A 20,897-nucleotide genomic window follows, 5' to 3' on the forward strand; every position below is an offset into this window, starting at 1 on the left:
TTCAGGAAATGAAATGTACAGAATGCATTTCAGCACTTTGGTGGCCTATACACACACTCAGAGGTAGGGGGGTGGGGGACATTTTAATTAGAGTGATTCCCAGGCAGCCAATCTAATTAAAACATCTCACTGTCATGTGTATTAAGCCCCCACACATTTAAAAATGGCTGCGGGATGCTTTATTTAAATCTCATTCAATGATGTTTAGCTAAAACAACCCACAATGATTTTAAAATGTGTGGGGCTTAGAATGCGGTGCAGGCTATTAATCAAGTCCGCTCCAGTGCATTCTAATTAGAAAGCTAACGAGCACATGTATAGGCAGCATTTATGTTTACTTCATGACTTGTTGTTCCTTAGAAAAAGATTTCAGAACAGTACAGCAGTTCATAAAATATCCTGTGTGTTATGTGTGGTTAACATTCCCCTCCCCCTTTCCTTTTTTTTTTTTTTTTAAAATAACTTCAAGTGGCATTGATAAACCAGTGTTGGTTTAGGTTCCCCTTCACCAGCAGATAGCAGGGGCTATTATAGGCTCCCTATGGAGAGAGTTTGCCAGTCCACATCAGAAAATAGCACTAGTAGAGTGAGTAACTCTCCTGCCTATACAGTTTTTGACTGTTGCTTTTGCCATGGGAGGATAGGCAAGGTAAAAAATAGTTTCAGCTGAATGTGGGGTTGTTGTTTCATTCAAGAGTGAGAGGAGCAAAGCTCAGGTAGGGGGAGAAGAAATTGGCATATCTGAAATCTATCAAATTCCTTTTATACTGGGGTAGAAAAAGTTCATTCTGTCCAGTTTTGCCTCCAGTTTGACAGTTCCTGCTCCTGTGAATCAGAGACTAACAGCATTCTTCCAAGTGCACCAGCCTGTGGCCTGCCCCCCTTAACTTTTGCAGTCTTTCTACCCCAACGCTACTTATCACAGCAATTTTCCAGCATCACCAAGTAGCAACTCAACTGCTTTGTTGCTGTTCATCTGATGAAATCTCTTTATCTTTGTCTGGTGAAGTGAGCTCTAGCTCAAAATCTTGTAAAATATATATTGTATGTACACACACACGTGCACTTTCATTAGTCTGTAAGGTGCAGATCTATCCTGCCTTCTACATGACTTCAGACTAATACAGCTAACTATGCCTATCTATTCTTCTGTTCCTAGTCCTGCTAAAGACACCGTTACTCCTGGTTCTAGCTCTGCCTATACCTGCCACTTCTCGGACTTATTGTATTACCTGCAAAAGAGTATAGTTAACTTGCAGAACTCATTAGTCCTGAAGATTGTAGAGACACATAGCAGTATAACCAGGTTCAAAAAGGGATTAGACAAATACATAGAGGACAGGTCCATTGAAACCTGATAAAACAACCAGGGATGAGTCCTCTGACAACCAGTGGTAGCTGATTTCAGGGAGGGTATCACAAGAGAAAGATCACTGTAGACATGCTCAGTTCATATATGCTAAAATCAGACTTCTTGACCTTTTTAGGCTCAAGGCATCCTCACAAGATGACAGCTCTTAGCTTTTACTATTTTTTTTTAACTACAAAACTATAATAAAGCAATCCTTCTGTTGCAGAGAACTCAGAAAGACCACAAGAGGTCAGAATGGTTTTGACACTATGGATTCCTGCTTTAAAATTTCTAACTTTATCTGTTAAATCATGTATGGGCATTTGCACGCCTAACAGTGCTAAGGGCCCCACAGTATGTTAAAAGGTGCCAGAGCACCCTGGTTGAGAATGACTGCTCTAAAGTGTCTACTACTTACCACTGTCTGAGAAGATACTAAGCCAGATGTACCATTAGTCTGACCCAGTATGGCAGTTCTTAGAGAGGTTTGAGTCTGTAACATCAACCCTGATCATAAGCTGTCACCGAAGCATAGCAAAACCTGAGAGTTTTTTTAAATTACTTTGACCGTAAATAGAAATCAGATCTTCAGAATTATTTACTGAATAAAGTAAAATAGTTATAACCCAAAAATATCATGTGCTACAAGTTTCCATTATTTTCCCCCTTTTTACTATTTCTCTATATATAAATGCATCATTCACTCACCTTTCTCAGTGTTTCCCTTACAGATTAACATTGGTACATGTATAACTTTCTTAAAATATTTAATCTCAGCCTCCTATTAACCTGAACTTTCTCCTTGTAAATTTTCTTCCATGACTTTGTTGCATTGTTTTTACTCTAGATATCACTTTGAACAAGGAGAGTCAGTCTTGCCCCCTCACATGATAGTCATGCTGCACACATAATATCAAAAACAACCCCTGAGGAGAAGAAGCACAATATTCACTTAACTAACTGCTGCTTGCTGCTCAGAATGGAAAAAAAAATGAATTTGAGTATTTACAGCATGCACTGAAAAACCTGTTTTAATTGAGATATCTTTAATTGAAAATATGTCAAAAGCACTCTTTTTCTCCCTATATTTTCACACTACCCAGAATCTGTGTAATACTACCCCCTTGTGACCCTTTTCACAAATCACCAACTCCATACAACACCCTGATGTGAAGTTGGAGTGACAGAGGAACATCATGAAAACACTGCCATTAAGTTAGCCTGTACTAATATTTACTATCAAGCTCTATGTGATAAATGTCAATTTAAATCCCAAAGCAGAAGCATTACTTTCACCCACTCTTTATACTTACTGGAGAAAAAATCTTCCACAAATGTCATCCCGTGTGCCAACCTAAAATGTTTAAAACAATCAATGGGAAGAAAGGATTGAGGAGGTGACATGGCAGAAAGAGAAGGGAAGCATCTGGAGAAGCTGGATTTTGACAGTTCCCTGCTGTGCCATCAGTTCCTTGATGATGTGGAAATGAAGCAAAACTGCAGCTTTTTCTCATGATGATAAATGAGATGCAGAGAAAATTCCATCTGTTTAAAGATTTAAAAAGTGGCCTGTCTATAGTACATCAGAAAGTGTATTTCTTCTGTCTTTTCAATTGTAAGAGTCTATTGCCTTACCACATTCTGTTGTCTTCTGTCCATCACTTACTAAGGAGGGCTGCCTAAGGTTGGAAGAAAAAGAAGCAACTTGTTTGCTTTATGGTGGGAAAATGGAAACCTAGGTAGGTGAAGAGAAAAGAGAGGGAGAAGCGATCACTGGCATCTTTACAACAATGAAGCAGTAGAAATTAGACTGGAGGAGACTGAGGTGCTCAGGGACACACACATTGGGGGTCAGATTCATTATTTTTAATTGTCTGCTGTTAGCAAACACCCTAAAAGTTTGCATAATAATGACAGGTAAGTGCTGGGATTTTCCAGGAGTGAAGCATGAAGCAGTGAAAGTGTCCAAGTACAGCTAAGGCATAGTAGTAAAAAGTTAGAAGAGTTAAAAAAAATAAAAGTTAAGAGCATAACTTGAGTATGTTTGGGAGGAATGATCTGAGGGAAAGTTAAAGGAAAGAGGGTTAGGACCTGAGATGGTGCCAGTGATTCCACACTGAAATAAGGTTGATCTCTTCTAGGGAGTACTTTAACAATATGCTATACACCACTAGCATAAGTAAGGTGAGGCCATCAGGGAAGCACCCCCAGGTGTCCACATGGGGGAAGAAGAGGTGAGAATTACAGCTGTCACTACAGCATCATGGCAGCCAGAAGTCACCACTGCTCCAGGCACCCAGCTGCCCTGTTATATCTCTGCTCTGCACTAGTAAAGTAGTGCATTACCCAGATGGATACAGTTTATGTTGGATAAAGGCCCTTTCACTGCTATAATTGCACCTGCACTAGCAGGTTTTGCTGCCACAGTTGTTTTGGCCACAAACCACACCTTGTCAGCTTCCTGACTCATGTAGGTGGGTCAAGAAGTTTACCGTGTAGACCTGGCCAAAGGAGTATGGGAATCAGTGAATTGAGAAAGTAGGGGACAGATCACTGAGAATGCAAGTTTGGAGAAAAGGAGCAGCTGTCCATAGTCTGATTTAAAAGGGTATGGCCAGCTGCAAAGACAATTAAAACTCCAAAAAAAAAGTACTCACTAGTCCTTACTGCCTGGACCTTCACTCAGCTCACACATGTGCTAATTTTGTTTGCAATATGAGCTCTCTCCATTTCTACTTACTAGGTTAGGCACCACTGGAGAATTCTGTATGGTTTATGGTAAGAATAATTACAAATAGAATTATTCTTAAATCAAAGTCAAACTAAATTTGCTTCTAAAAATCACAGCATTTTGTGCTTATGTAATAGTTGAGGCCCTATGCATAAGTTTTATTTTTTTTTAACAAAAACATTGTGTTACCATTGCAATTTTCCTCTGCCCTTTAGATTTATTATGCTGGCTGCTTTTCAGGTTTCTTCTGACTGCAGCCAAAACACCACCCTTCCATGGATATTCTCCTGTTTCTCATGTATTAGCCACATTCTTGTCAGCTCAAATTCTGATCCCAACTGCAAAACTAATCAAAACATAATCTTCACTGAACAGGTCTGGGTCCCTGGCTGGGAAGGTGAGGACCCTAACCATTTTTACCATCTCCAGCCTTGGGATCCAACTACCGGGAATCCAAGTGAGGTTCTCTCCAAAGTCATCCTTGAGTTCAGGCAAATTTCACAGTAGCCAAGGTGTTTCAATTGAAATGTTCAGGCTCAATGAACAGGCACTTTGCCTGACTCTCTGTCTGCAAGTGACTTCCCCACAGGCAGGAAGTCTCTCCTGACTTTTCTTACTACTGCATTTTTTCTACATGATTTTTAATCAGTTTAGCTGCAAATTCACTACTACTGCATTTTTACTACTGTACATGCTAACTGTGGTCATTCCAGGCTACCTACATCAGCAGCAGACTCAGGTACCACCTGTTTTGTGCTTGCAGCACCAAGAATAAAGAAGCAGTAAGTCTAAGAATAGCTATTACCTAGGAACTGGATAGCTCACACTGAGGATTCTTGCTCTTGTTTTGTTTTTGCATAGCCAGATAGACTAAGAACACATAGTCAGAAAGCCTGAGGCTGAATTGATTTGTCAAAAGTTAGTCTCAGCTGTGTAGATTGAATTGAGAAGCAAGTGAACAGACGTTCACTTTTGATTCTGGGAATGCAAACACATGCTTGCAGTGGCCTGGGCCAGAAGCCAGAGGCTGGAGCATACTTCCCTTCTCAGCTAAGCAGACAGGTGGCCAAGGCTAACCTGCCACCTTGTGAGGAGGGGATTGCAGGGGAGATGCAAAGGATCCTGGGATGTTGGGGGACTGTGAGTTAACATGAACCTGGAGGGAATCTGGGATATAAATTCAATAAACTGATTTAAATGAAATTAGTTAATCTGGATACTATGTCCATCCAGGTTTATCTCAAACCAGTGTCAGCCAATTTAAAAGCAGTTTATGTGCAATTAACTTCTGTTGTGTTACAGATTTGAGCTGGTTTCTGATCACATATACTTGTTTATGTGTAATTTCTGTCCCTAGCCTTTATCTGCATAGTAATCTAGATGTAGTAACTAGTTAGCAAACAAACTATAATCTAAAATTTGTTTGCACAAATTATTTGTCAAACAATTTTGAATAATGAATAAATAAATAGTGAAAGAAACAATACTGGTCTTTGCTAGTTCACAAACAAAAAAAATGAGCTAAATGCCTCTAATAAACTATTTGCAAAAGATAACTGAGCAAGCTATATGGTCAGTACATTAAGAGGTATCTAAGAAATGTAGGTACAGCCAAAAAATGATCTTGATGGTTCATTACACCCTAATGTAAACAGCTGCTGTTTCAATCTGGGATTCAGGAATGCTTGGCTGTCATGGCATTTTCTTTTAGAAAATAAAATCTGACTTTAGGTGAAGATTATACACAGCATGTTGCATAAGAGTTGAAGTATTGCCAGCACCTAAAATGGTCAAAAGTCATAAATTCATCCCTTCCTCCCTCCTTCACTACAGCAATTTAATAAAGATTTCACAAATAATACCTTTTGGGGGTGGTGTTTTGACTTTTGTCAGTTCAGGTGTATTTTTTTAAAGCTTTCTGTAACCATCAAGGCTAGCAACTTTTTTTTTAAAGTAAGATCAGATTCATATGTAGTTCTTGGAAACATGCAGGTGTTACATTTAGATCTAAATGCCCAATCACGCAGGCACTCAGAGGTCTTCAGCTGCATGAGGAGGTACACTACTTTGGATCCAGATTGGGTTAAATCAGTTTAGGAAAGAATTAACTCGATTTCCTGAACTCCTGCATGGGTTTGCAGGAAAGCCCAGCTGTTCACCCTGACCCCAGGGGTGTACTATCCTTCCTTAGCTCCCCCTCAGCCAACTGCACCAAACCCCCTGTCCCACCAACCCCTCCTGCTTACCCTCTAGCCATGTCATGATCTGCCCACTCTTCCCCCAGCCCCAAGTTAACCACGTTGGGTTTCCTGAACAACTCCTGTGTGTGGCAAACAGCTATATACACCACTCATGGTCTATGTTTGGGTGGCTTAAAGTAAGCCACATGAACATAAACTAGGGGCAGTGAATGGCTGTATGCATGCCTTGCCTCCAGGAACTGTGGCTTTAAGAGAAGCACATCATATTGTGAAACCCCGGAGAAAAATCATAAAATTAGGTGATATTTGACTAGGGTATTAATTCCTGCATCCTACTGAATTGCAACTTGTTTAAATAAATTCTGCCTCCTTTTACTTCACCAGCAGCTTAATTACATAAATTTCCCTGTATTTCCTGTTTTGAAGTGTACCTGTGAACTATTAAACAGCTGCTGGATTAAAGTAATGAATAAAATGGTTCTTTAGTAAAGTTCTTTGAGATAAAAGATGCTCCAAAACACATCTTTGTTGTGAATTAGCATTAGCTAATGCTTAGAATAGGGAATTAAAAGTCAGGAGGCTAGAGCTGTTTGAGACAGAACCACCAGATTACAGTGTAATCTTGGATAAATCACTAAGTTTGATTAATTAGGGTAGTACTTAATGACTCCTTGCAAAGTTGCCCAAGCTCTTGTAACTGGAAGTGCCATGCTTTCAAGCTGCAAAGTCTCACTGTGCTAACCTGTATTCAATTGAGGTCATCACATATGTTTCTTTAGATATTTATATAGTTCTTTTCTCCACAGGCATCATGTTATTATGCTATAACCTGATATTTTTTTCATTTGGAAGTCTCTGGGCACATCTACACGAGACGCTTAATGCGCAGGAGCCTAATAACACTGTGCAGTAGTGTGCCACAACACAAATAGTGCTAATATGCTACTGTACAGTATTATTAGGCTATTGTACAGTAGCATCACTAAAAAGGCATTTGCTTGCACTACTGCATAGTAACTCTAGTTACTGCACATTTATTTAGTACTTGATTATATAAGTACTAAATTAAATGTGCAGTAATTACTGTGCATTAATGAACCTGTTGATGCACCCTCTTTCTATTAAGCTGATATTTTTTGAAGTCTGAACAATGTACCTTTTTGAAGTGTGGAGGCCCACCCTCCCTACATCCTTTTACCAATGTATGAAAAAGTTGCAATGTAACTTCTTCCTTTCTGCACAAGATCCATTTGTCATATAACACAGAATTTAACAGGCCTTTCTTTTTCTGAGAGAGCAGGAGCAGAATAGAGTAGGGGGGAATCTAAACGCTTGGAGGAAGTTGGAAGCTGGTGTGGGACACATGATCAGATATACAAGAGCCTCCATTTTTGGTGCCTGTTTTGTATGTTTACCTTGAATTTTCAATAGGTATTTGGCACAATATACACCAGCACATGGTGGCAGGAGGAGTTATAAAATATCAGATGAGGGATCGAAACTCAGGATTTGTTCTTTTCAAATCTTTGGCATGGTTTTAAAGCCAATCTCATGTTTTGAGGTCAGACAGGAGTTTTCTCAAGGCTTTTAAACTCACAGCTTTGGCTAGATTGTAAAGCTATCTTGTTTGTGGAGTCACCAGCAAGACATTTTAAGACAAGGCTGACCTCTTGTTTTCATTAGGCATGGATTTACATGTCCTTAGGTTTGTAAATAAAATATCCATGACTTTGGGGGTATCTCATATAACCAAGCTAGTGAATGTGATAGTAAATAATTTAAAACTCTTTGTGAGGTACTGCCAAGTCGAGTTCCAGTTTGCTTAGGAAAGCAAGGTTTTAGTGGCAAAAAGCATCAGGACTTTGAGGATGTGATCCTGTGAGTACCAGCTGCCTTCCTTTGTAAAGACAAGTTTTCCAAAAGTGGCAACTGAGTTTTGAGTGCACAAAGCATACATTGTGCATACTTTAATTTGGGACAATTTTGCTCTGTGACTATCTTGCAAGCTTTCCTACATCTTATGATGTTTGGTTTCTTTTTACAAAACCGCAGTTACTGAAGTCAAGTGATTGCGTGAGAATTATCAGCTTTTGCTCTTTAAAACAAACAAAAAAACAAATTTCTGTCTCTTACATTTTTGGCCAAAAGCTTCATTATGTGAATAGAATAGAAAAGAGAAAGGGGAAATAGACAAGACATTTCTTACAAACTCCCTCCCACCCACCTCAGTATATCAGAGGCCTGAGTTGCTATTTGAAAGGTTTTGGGTAGGAATACTGCTCCTGAAAATTTAACCAACCTCACAGAGAGCAGGGCTCTTCTCCTTTCCCATTAAACTGTCCATCTTTAGCTGTGCAATATAGGTTCCTCTAAGGGCATTGCTTAAGGATGATGTCAGTTATTGATCGTTCTTAGCTTGCGTTCAGGGTAATTCTTCCACCTATTTCATACCCAGAATATAATTTATTTTTTTGTCACTGTTGACTGAACACACACAATGGAAAGCTTAGTGGAAAGGGTGTTTTGCATGGCATCAGGGCATGGAGTGACCTGGTTTCCAGGCAGTGCAGCTTAGTCAGCTAGGGTTTTTTATTTTTGTGACTTCCTTATATTTCAGGATCTCAGCTAACATTATTGGGGATTATAAAAAGTCAGAGAGATTTTTTCTGAAGAGCTTTGGGCTGGACTTTTAAGTGCTCAGCAGCCAGAGTTGGAGACAGAAAGGCTCAAATCCTGGTTAGGCACCTAATTAAAAAATAAGGTTGAAATCCTGACCCTTGGGAAGTAGTCAGTGAGATGAGAATTTCACACCAGACTTTTCAGAAATGCTCACCTAGTAGCCTTTCTTGTGATTAGATCTTTCTAAATTGCTCGGTATCCAATGTGCAGAGCTCTTTTTCCTAAATCTTGTAAGCCTCGTGGCTGTGAAGAACAATGTGTAATTCATATCCCTTATACCATGGTGCTTGCAGAAAGTCCGAAGCTAAAACTCTGATATGTACAAACTGTCCTATTATTTTCCATAAGGACTTAATTCATCAGTCTGAAGATGAAGATTTTAATTTCAAGATGGTCGTCTGTCACTGATAATCAAAGCATGCATGGAGCTGTAGAATATCAGGTCACGAAGTCCTGTACAACCTGCTTTGAGGCACAGTATGCTCTGGTACCAGTGGTGCATTACACCACGTTCCCCTCCCCTCTTAATCTGACTTGTTGCAGCAGTGAGCCAGAGAGATATCCAAGTCCCACTCAAACATGGCTGAAACCAAAATGATACATGAGTCCCATGGAGGCGGCAACAGGCTTGAGGAACATGTCCATCAGCTTCCTGAAATCTATAATAATGAAGTCAAAAGACCTCAAAGGAAGAACACATTCAGAACATCTATACAAACTCACTGCATCCAGACTCACCATGGTTACCCTCCATGGTGCATGAACCCCCCGAAGCCAGTGAAGGGACCACAGAAGAGTACTTTGCTTTTTTTTTTGCTTTTCTTTTAACCACAACTCAAAAATTTTACATAACTGGAAGTTTGCGTCCAAATCCAGGCTTTGGCTCATCCTGCTCCCAGTAACTATCAACTCCAAGTATTCAAAAAATGTGAGAATGGCTTAGAAAATCAGAAGCGTAAAGTGAAAATACCTTTTTACTCCCTTTTCAATTATCTTGTGGCCAAATAAAAGGCCACCCTGGAAGTCCAGTGTTACAGTGATTCTCTCCCCTGCCCCGATAAAATGAATAAACAGAACCTCTATTTCCTTTGCTTCTACTTGTCTTAGTTTGGCTGTGCCCATCTCCATACACTCACAAATCTTTGGAGTTCATACTGTCATACCATACCAACACTGGGCTTCATTCTGAGAAGCAGTACATAATTAGCACTTCTATGGAAATTTTTATCTTCAAAGGGTTTCATAAGCATCATTAAAAAAGTTCTTTGATATATCAAAGTGTGATCACTTTCTCTTCCTGTGAAATGGAAATATACCGAGAAGAGAAGGAAGATGTCACTGTGAATAGGATCTGAATCTGGGTGTGGTGGGCTATCTTAGGTTCACTATGACCTTATAGTGTGGCCTTGAGAGACTTTAGCATCTCTATCCCGCCGTTTTCTCACTAGTACTTCTAACATCTTTCATTTGAAGTGATCACAAAGTTTAAAGGCAGTCAGTAAAGTATGGTTGGGAAGAGTAAGAGAGGATGTGAGGCAGCTTGGATGCTGCCAGGCTTGATGGCTACACAGTAAGATTTTGCAACTAATGTGAAGTCTTTATTTCTCAAATATTATTTCTCTTTAGGAATTTTCCTAATTGTGTTCCCCAGGAGTCTCATGTCTTTAGGCCCAAAAGCATTGTTTCAATTTTAAAATTATTATTATTTTCAAATCCCTGTAACATTCTACTTAACTTTTCCTGGAGTTTTATGTCCCTTTTTAAAGTGTGGAGTCTGTACCCATGTCAAGTATCATATTCACTTTCTATTTCCCAGTGTTGGGCTGCAGAAAAACCCTTGTAAAAGTAAGCATAAATTATAACGTACTGGTAGTCATACCTATACTGACAGTTGCCTAGTGCTTTCTGCTACAAGACTCCATTCTTATAACTTTGCTGAACTTGCTCTCATATTCTTTAGGCTTTGCTGTTGTATTCTTGAGGCTGAAACTTTCCATGGTGGGTGTCAGTCCCAGAGTGGATTATTTTGGGATGCTAAGACAAAAAAAAAAAAATGCTCCTGCATTGGGGAACAAAATGAGGAGAAAACATGCTGGTTTTCCTACGTTAAATACATTTCTAAAAATAATCTGGGCTGTACTATTTGAGGTATTAGAAACTGTCATAATTTGAAATGAGTCAGCTTAGAGAATTCATATTCACAGAGCTCTCGGACAGCCTCACATACAAGGCAAGGCAGAACTGCCAGTGTTTAAGAGTGGAACACTTAAAAAGCAAACAAGCAACAAAAATGGTCCTGCTTTGAGCAGGGGGTTGGATTAGATCAGTGGTTCTCACCTTTTTTGGACCACGACCCATTTGTGAACATTGATGGCTAGTCCTGACCTAGTGCCCCTCACTTCTGACCCTCTGCCCTGCAGTGTGTAGAGCAGAGGGTGGGTGTGTGGGGTAGGAGTTGCAGTGGGGGATATAGAACAGAGGGTGTGTGGGTCAAGGGTATATGGGGTGGGGGGAGTAAAGCAGGGGGGTGGGTATATGTGTCAGGGTGTGTGTGGGGGGCAGGGGGGCGTATAGGGTGGGGAGTAGAGCAGGGGGGTGGATATGTGGGGTGAGGGGTAGGGTATAGAGCGGGGGGTGTGGGTGGGGGGGTGAGCGTGTGGAGCAGGGGGGTGGGTATGTGGGGTTGTGGAGGAGGGTGTAGAGCAGGGGTGAGTGTGCAGGGCAGGGGGGTATCGGGTAGAGCAGGGGGGTGGGTATGTGTGGGGGGGTTTGGTGGGAGGGGTGAGCAGGGGGGTGAGTGTGTGGGGTGGGGGGGATGTGTGCCGGGGTGTTGTGGTGGGGGTAGAGCAGGGGGTGGGTGTGTGAGGCAGCAAGGACCCCAAGCAGCCCCTGGCAAACTGGCACTCTGGCAACCTGCGAGGGAAAAGCCCCGGTTCCCATTTGTCTCCATTAAAGAAGAACCCATTTTGAAAGTTTGTCGATCGCTCTTTCAAGTGTGCGCGCCACCCTTTCACTTATCCCTGTGGCCCACTTTCGGGTGGCCACCTATGGGTTGAGAAGTGGGGCACTGGGGTCCCTCCCGGCCTTCCTTTTCTGTGCCTCCACGAAAAACAAAGCATCCTCCCCTTCTCAAACAGAATCAAGGGCGGATGCACAACTCTGGACCTCTGGTTCAGAGATGACACCTTTATTAGACCAGCTAAGAAATCGCAATAAATAAATAAGATCTTTTTTCTGCAAGCTTCCCGGATGGGGAAGGAAGCATTCAGGACGGACACTAGTTTAACAAGCTGGAGGAGAAGGGAGAATGAAAGAAACGGATGAGGTGCGGGGGGGAAGGAAGCAGCTGGACTGAGGCACTGAACACGTGGCCGCATCAAGGCAGCAGAGCGCTGCCTGCGAGACTGGCGGGAGGCTCTGCGCTGCTTTCCAAGTGACGCTTCGCAAAGCCCCTTCCTTCTCGTCTGCCCTTGCCCCGTCCTCTCCCCAGAATAAGGCTGGCCACGGCCCCCTTCCCGCCTCTCCCCAGGATCCCGGGGCGCGAGTCTCCCGCGCTCGTCCTTGCCCGCCCGCGCGGCGGAAGCGGGCCGGCCCGGCGGAGACATGACGTGTCAGACAAGGGCACTTTGTGCGCGCTCCTCGGCCGGCGGGACGCTCGCGCAGCCCCTGCCCCTGCGGCACGGAGCAGAGGGAGAGCCCGGCCGCCAGCAGAGAGAGAGGGGGGGCCCTTCCCTCCCAAAGCCAGGAGGAGGAGGAGGAAGGGAGCTGGGAGCCAAACAAAACAGCTAGAGTTTGAAAGAAACCGCCCCCCCTCACCTCCTGGCTGAGGGGAAAGGGAAAGTGAGGACTGAGTAAGCTCCCAAGGATGATAACTTAGTGGAGAGAAGGGAGGGCCAGCTCCTCACTTTCCTCTTTTTTTCCCCATCCCTTGGGAAGTGTCTGCACCACTGGAAGAGGTCAGGCCTCGACCCTGTTGCTTGAGAAGCAGGAGAGGAGATGGTGGAGGTGGCAGAAAACAGAGGGGATGTGCCTCCTGTGCAAGAAGAAGAGGCGAAGAAGCGGAAGAAGAAGAAGAGGAGGAAGAAGAAGGACAGCAAGACACGCACGGTGCGGTCCAACCTGCTGCTACCTGGGCCAGAGACTGAGAAGCCCAAGGGGAGCCCCCTGGCCAGCAATCGCCTCAAGACTACTAAATACACTGCTCTGTCTTTCCTTCCCAAGAACCTCTTTGAGCAGTTCCACCGGTTGGCCAATGTCTACTTTGTCTTCATTGCGCTACTCAACTTTGTGCCGGCTGTGAATGCTTTTCAGCCCGAACTAGCCTTGGCCCCGGTGCTCTTCATCTTAGCTGTCACTGCCATCAAGGACCTGTGGGAGGATTACAGTCGCTATCGCTCAGACAAGGAGATTAACCATATGGAGTGTCTGGTCTACTGCAGGTGAGAGTGCATGTTGCACGCGCTGGTGTTATGGGAACTGGTGTCAGGGTGAAGTTTTGGGGGGAGGTGTAAGGAAAACCAAAGTCAGTGCAGTACCTCTTACTAAAGGGCATCCGGGAAAATGTGGAGCTCTTTGGTGCCAAATTGGGGCGCTCTCCCTCCGGTTGCTTGCCCCTATGAAATGTGAGGGAGTGCGTAGTGAGAGGATGGGAGCAAGCAGGTCTTCTGATTTGTGTTTTGTTACACTCCTAAGCTCAGTTTAATGAGAACGTTCTGTTATCCATGTCCTTGGCTTGTCTCCCACATGCCCAGTTTTCCCTGGTCTTCACCCAGAAGTTTTGATGTTCCCAAAGTGTTGTGGATAAACTGTATGTGCAAGTAGAAGCTCTCATTCATTCATCACAGTAACATAGTGAATTATTGAATTATATGTTAGTAAGCAAAGCTGGTGCACATGTGTGTGTTAAGGCAAGAATGGTGCATCACAAAAGGAATTAATTCACTTACTTTGGAAGTGTTTGATTTGTAAGTATTTATGAGAAGTCTTTGTAATGTAAATGGTCAATTGTGCCAGCATATACTTTGGACCAGTATAGTCTTTGCTTCAGTGAATTTTCATGTTACTCTTTGCCATTAAATCTTTACTGAACAGCAGGTAGAGGCCAAAGATTTCTGTGTGTGGATTAGTTACTGGAGTGTTTGGATTACTGAAGTTCTGTTGGGTTTGTTTTTCTAAAGAATGTGAGGTCTGCCTGCCATCATTCAATATTTGTTTCTAGCAAAAGCCACTGATTTATCATTGTCAAGTGCCATCATCCACTGTAAATTTGCTAATTTACAGCACTATTGGTGGAATTTTTGTTCACTTTTTCATCTTCTCTTTTTGGAATGAAAGTTTCTGTATGTTCTAAACTGTGTTTTTAGACTAAATCTTCAGGCTCTGGAAATCGGCACTGAAGTTGGTTCCACTGATTCCCATCAGCCTGTGCAGTGGTTATCCCACAGAGTCTGTTCTGGTGGTACAGGAGATGTGCTCCATGTTTTAGGAGAGCAGGCTTTGCTTCTACATCTGATGCTGCTAGTCTTCCAGAAAGGACAGCAAAATTAAGCAGGAACATGAAGTACATATCAGGCTTATATTCTTATTTCCAAATATGTTTGGGAGAAATCCTTCTGACAGATCCCAGTATACAGCAACTCTCCCATTGCAAGAACAGGCATAGTCAAAAAAAAAAAAAAAAAAGACTCACAACTGGCTGTATTTTTAGCATTCAGCAAATTGTCTTGTATTTCTCATACAACCAGCTGTGAGTACTTTTTGACTATGCCTGTCCTTGCAATGGGAGAGTTGCTGTCTCCCCTGTATGCTGGGATCTGTCAGCAGGGTGTTAGGGTGTTTTTTCCCCCATCTCTAGATATCGGTGTGTGTGGGAAAGACTGGAGAAGGATCTTATTTCATATACTATAAGTACATTCAAACACACATAAATAAGTAGAACACAGTCTCTTTATGTGTGTGTAGTTTCTTTCTCTGAATAGTTCTGCTTTCCTCAGTAGGGTAACTTTGCTACTCTCTTTCAGACTGTTACTTTACTTCTAAAGGCAGGCCCTTACAGAGCAAGGTATACTAATAAAAATAATAATCTACACTACAAGGCTAAAAGGAAAAAATGTATATACTTGTTATTGATGCCGTTTGAAAGCCTTAGTACTAACCTTGGACTTATTTTCCCCAATTTTCCTTTTGGAACTCCCTTTACCAAATAGGCAAAGGCAGTCCTAGTCAGTCCACCTGACAAAATTTATACTGCCTCCTGTTGAGATTCCCAGCTAAGCAATTAATATGTTGCATTTTATGATCCTTACCATGAATTTTGTCACCAAATGAAAATTAGAACTTCCTAACTGCTGCAGTGTACTACTTTCAAGTTGCAGTAACTTGATTTAGTTGGAAGTGTTTTGGATAGCCTTTGAATTAGTATCAAGGGCTACCTAATCCACTCTTACTAGTGTGGTAAACTTGAAAGTGCAGTCCTGGTCAGTCCACCTGAAAAAAAAGCGATCTCTAAATAGAGGTGGAGGTTGGATGCTCTTTGCTAGAAAGTTACTGTTTCTATAGATGAAAGCTAATATTTGCAAAAATCAGCATGACTCCAGGAGCCCGGAGCTTTAACAACTGTGGTGGGTATAGAGGGATACGTATTAATATCATGAGAGCTGGAAGCATGAGTTTATTTTGAAGGCAGAGAGACTACCAAATGAACAAGTGGATGGATTTTTTGTTTGTTTGTTTCCCTGGAGGTTCAAAATCAAGATAAAGAGGGATCACTTTGACACTTATTCCATGGAAAAATTTGAAGGGTAGATGTCATCTAGATAGATTAATGTAAATTAAATAATGATATTATTTCCCATGTCTCTGTTCATTCATTTTTTTAACTCTTTTTTTTTACTATACCTTGTGCCAGTGACTGTACTCCTGCAGCTCATGTTATGGAGACAGTGCTTTCACTTCTTGATATGTATGCCTCCTTCACATGGGTAGGTTGATGGGACAGGAGAAAGGCAGATACGGTAGAGTGCAGCAGTGCATGTAGCTCCCTCCCCTAATGCTCAGGGATGCCTTGAGGGGCAGGATGCCATCTCTGGAGAAAGAAAATGGTTATGTTTTGTGATGTATGGAAATTTGGTCGCCATGCATACAGGCATTCTCTGCTGTATCAGTTACTTCTAAGGGGGTGGATAGCTATGTGATGTGCCATGTTGCTCTCGGCATCCTTCCCATTTTGCCTGTATAATGGGCCTTAAATATTTTAAATATATAGTAATGCCTTTCCTACTGAAAACTTCTGAAAGTGCATCACAAACAGTTGTGTCCACATACCACTCTGCTGAAAATGGCAGGTAGCAGGAGGCAACAGGTTCACAAAATATTCAACAACCAGAGGCAATGGTTGCTGCCTAGATGTACATTTTCTTTTGTGTTACATACCAGGGGACTGTAATGACCATACACCCGCCCAAAAACTGAGTCTTACTCTCTAAGGGTTTAATAAATTCCATTTCAGGTGAAGATTCAAGTCATCTAGACAACCTTGTCTAACCTCAGTTTAACGCTTTATTTCCTCCTTATTAAACACAAATAGTGGCTCTTAGCATAAAATATTTGGCTTTTTTATGTAAATTTCCCAGGTATTAGGAGCGGATAGACTATCCATTATCCTGGGTTTCTGCTACTATAGAAATTAAAGTGGTGCCTTGTTGCTAGGTGGCAGAGGAACAGCCTATTTGCTTTGAGTAACTGCCACCCTGGGGAAATGGTGGACATACAACCCCTATACTGATGTCACTTAAACTTCTTTATTTTAATGAGGGGGGGATTTTGTGTCCCCCCTGCCCCCGTGGTAACTCTACACCAGTTTCAAATAACTTACTGCACTGTATGGGCTTAAGTCACATGTCTGATCCTCATTTATGTTGGTATAAAGGTGGAATTTACTGAGGTACAAATGTTGTGCAACCAGGCTCAGAAAGAGTTGTGCAAAGCAGAGGGAATTGTAATGATGGAAAAAGTCTACTGTCTTCAATGCCACCTTATCTGGATAGGGCACCAGTGGGATGGGAGCTGTAACTGTATTAGTAAAATTCATGGGTTGATCCAGGATTTTGAAAATGGGGATACAACACAACACACATTTTTCTCCAGTAAAAATCAACTTGGAAGATTTACTAATCTGCTAGGGGCCTAGGGTCTATTACTCAATTTAAGGTTGAAGCAAAAACAAATATAACTTTATATGATATAGCAAATGAATGTACATTCCAATACTATATATATATTAAAAGCCACAACAGACTAGGCAAAAATAATGAAAAATGCTGTTTCCTTAGTCTTATAGTCTTTGGAATTAAACGTACTTTTCTTTTTCATATTCGTAAAACAAAACCTAGCCTTCTTGAGCGTCTTGACTTGAATCCAACATTTCACTGTGAGTTATTTTCACACCTCAGTTAATGTTTTTAGCTACAGTTAAAAACTGTCTACAGGGATGCAAAATAGAAGCCACGTTACAAGGAGCAGGTAGCAGACTGCAGAAGAAAGGACAGCTAGATTAATGGTCCTCAAGACCATTAAAAAGGAGAGAGGATTGTTAACACCTGTAGAATGAAGAGTTTAGAAGGAATTGGGTAAATTACAGTGAGCCATGAAATCAGTTGACTGCCTCACTGCTGTCTGAATTGAAATGTTTCTGCCACTGTCAGGGAGTTGGTTTTAAACGTTGGGTAGAGCAGGAATCAAAGGGAGAGGGCAGTAGCACCGTACCTGCCCTGGATCTACCCTGAGGATCACTCTTCTCTATTGGACAATTCAGAATAGGAGGGAATATATTACCCATGCATGCAAGATGCTAAAAAGCTGAAGTGTGACTTATACTTTCCTCAGAATATGCTGCAGAGTAGGCTTCTGATCACCTTTCCTGCTAAAGTTGCTAGAGTCAGGGGAATTGTGATGTGCAGTGGAGGATGATGAAGCACAGTAGTAATAGCAGCTGATACCATAATAATGGTATCCTGTTCACGGAGAATTATAAAAGTTTTGGAAGCTTGGTGAATATTTTGCATAGTCCTCGCACAGCTATTGCTTTTTGGAGCCATTTGGCTGATGAAGGCCAGGGCAGGGAACCAGGGCAGATCCAAGGAAAAGTGCAGAAGTGCAGTCATGTTCCCTTTCCACTGTGTAGGAAAGTGAGCTCTAAAGAAAACATGCTAGGGGCTGTCCCTGGCTTTGCCTGGCACCCTGTGCAGTCACTGGAGAGGGGATCAAGCCAGGGACAGTGGCACCTGGGGTACAAACCCTTGGCACTGACCATGAGGGAGAGTGGAATGGAGAGAGGGAGGCACTAAAGTCATGACAGGGTTGACTTGGCAAGGGCCGACGCAGCAGCTGTTAAGTCCAACCAGGCAAACTAGAGACAGGATCCCCCTGCAGCCTCGCTCCCTCTCCCCCACAGCTGCTGTGTATCAGACATAACCTTGTGGAAGGATTGGGCCATGTTCCCACTTGGCTAAATTGAGTCAGGGCCTGATTCAGGTGCAGGCCAGGCCCTGATGTAGCTGTGGGGGGCTGGGGCATACAGTAATGGCCCAGGTGGGGTCTGGTACAGCTATGTGGGATTGGGTCCTGGGCAGGTTGGCCCTGTGTGGCTGCATCGGGGCCCCAGCCCCATGCAGCTGCATCAGCACCAGCCAGGCCACTTAACTGCAGCTGGATCAGGCCCCACCTGGGCCATCACCATGTGCTGGATTGGGCCCACAGACTGGATCTGACCCATGGGTGCAACTGGCCCTGCTCATCCAGCCCATGGATTGAAAAGGTCAGGCACCACTGATTTAGAAGGTCCCCAACATGATTTTGTTTTTGTGTCTGTATGCCAGCACATCTGGTGAATACTCTCACATTCACCTCCTCTGAGGTCCCTTCCAACCCTAATTGTCTATGGTTCTGTGATTCTGTTCCTGAACCTATATGAATTCATGATGATATACAGCCCTTAGGGTGAGGTACTAGTACCATTTTGCCTCTGATGAGAACAGTACACAATACCACCACTTTAAAATATTCAGGCAGACCAATCACAAGCTGGAAGTTGTTTAAAAACAAATTATTTCATACTGATCAAACTTGGACTGTCCCAGCTCTTGTTTCCAGCTTCTGGCTATGGAGAGGGGCATGAAAATCCAACATTATCTTATTACTCGGGTCCATTAGTTTGTGACTCAGGCTTTATGTACAGTGCCCCAGTTGTAACAATCAATGGCTTGTTATTGGCACGGATATACCAGTGGAAACTCCCATCATAAAAAGGCAAAACAGCTAGAAGCTATGACGCACGCCACAGAGATTAATCTTCCCAGGTAGTAAAATGCAGCAGGTAAAATTATGGCTTATAAGCAGCTTTGCTCATCTACATTAGGATAGGTGCCTAGGGGCCAGAAAGAGATGGCCTAAGAGACCACTGTAACTCCTAGATAGAATCCCTACCTAGGGATCTGCATGGTAGTCTAGAAATATAATCATATCCTTTATAAAAACAAGCATACAACAGAGCTTAGATAGTTTCTGTAAAATTTCTCTGCATCTCTTAGGTACCATTGCTTTTACATAGCAAAACTCAAGTAGCTGGAGAAGTTGGCCTGTGCCAGAATCAGTTGGTAGAAGAGAATACTAGCTCTTGGCTCATTTTCTTCCAGACCATGAATGTTACAAAAACACTTGCATGTAATCTATCTGACATAAGTCTTCTTTGCTTCCCATTATTCATGGTCAGCGTGACAAAGAGACAGCAGCATCCAGAGGGATGTATCCCTAGTCAGTTGAGGAAGGATATGGATTCTAGTTCCAATCCTACTCTATTACTCTTCACATTCAGCTTCTTGGGTAAAGCTGTCACTTGCAGAGGAAACTGACTAATCCCAGGTAGCTTCCTTTTGAATCTGAGGCAGAAACTCTTTGTCACCAGAAAAAGGAACAGAAAGTAAAATTCTTATGGTAAATGACTTCCTGTATGGTTCTCTTCTACTCTGGTTGGTTACCCTTAAGTCTAGGGGCAGTCAGAGAAGCTAGCGACAGCACAACTCACCAAAGAGGGAATTGACAAAAGGGCAGGAGACCTAGGATGCAGAGAGGAGGGCCAGGTCACCATGTGGATCTGCAGTTTGCTCTGCCCTGATGCCTCACAGTGTCTGTGTGGGTTTTCTTTGTATTTCTTCTCGAGGGCTAAAAAACTATTCTTCTGGGTTTCTCCATGCTCGTGCTTCCTTTTTCCCCTACTCTTCTGTTTCATTGCTGGAGGCTAACACCTAATATAACAGCCTGATTTTTTTTGTTTGAGGTGGTAAGCACTTGCAGTCCCCACCACAGGTCAGTGTGTGATGAACATTCCTAACACCCTCAAGGAAAAAAAAAAACCCTGGTCAGAAATTTTGATTTCATAGATTGTTAGGGGCTGAAAGGGACCTTTCAAGATCATCGGGTCCAGCCACCCTTAAATCTTAAGAGTTCACATCCACAGGAGGAACAGTAAATCTGTAAATAGGAGACTATATCTTAGCAGTACTTTTACTGTACCTAAAAAGCATTTGAGCAGGCACTGAAAACCAGCCCTTGGTTTTGAACATAATGCTCCCCACCTCAAAAGCCCTTATCTGACAGTATTTCATCAGTGTTGCTTAGACTCAGTTACAAAATGTAATCCCCTACTGGATAAGTACCAATGTTATTATTATAATCTTTATTTATATAGCACGTAAATGTACATGGGGATTTGCAGCAATATATTGAAAACAAGACCCCTGCTTAGAGGAGCATTTAAGACGTGTGGTCTTAGACCAAACTTGGTTCTGCCAAATATTTGAGAACAGCAGCAACGTGTGTACATTGGAATTATTGTGACAACATTTAAATGTGTAATCTGCATTTTTGCTCATGGTTAGTG

The 20,897-nt window shown here is 42.4% G+C and overlaps 1 protein-coding gene across 3 annotated transcripts in view; it reads left to right on the plus strand.

The window, feature by feature from the left end:
* The first annotated feature begins 12,376 nt into the window (after positions 1-12,376).
* ATP10A (ATPase phospholipid transporting 10A (putative)) overlaps positions 12,377-20,897 on the plus strand; it is a 171,143-nt gene continuing 162,622 nt past the window's right edge. For 2 of the 3 annotated variants that reach the window (XM_090064939.1, XM_090064932.1), the window contains exon 1: positions 12,378-13,401. In XM_090064939.1, coding sequence (XP_089921065.1) covers positions 12,959-13,401 — 443 coding nt within the window. In that variant the 5' untranslated portion in view covers positions 12,378-12,958. Of the gene's footprint in view, positions 13,402-20,897 lie in introns of all 3 variants that reach the window. The other variant, XM_090064948.1, reaches the window with a different exon arrangement.

Source organism: Crocodylus siamensis, chromosome 1 (assembly GCF_052110815.1).
Source record: "Crocodylus siamensis isolate JL-2025a chromosome 1, ASM5211081v1, whole genome shotgun sequence".
NCBI lineage: Eukaryota > Metazoa > Chordata > Crocodylia > Crocodylidae > Crocodylus > Crocodylus siamensis.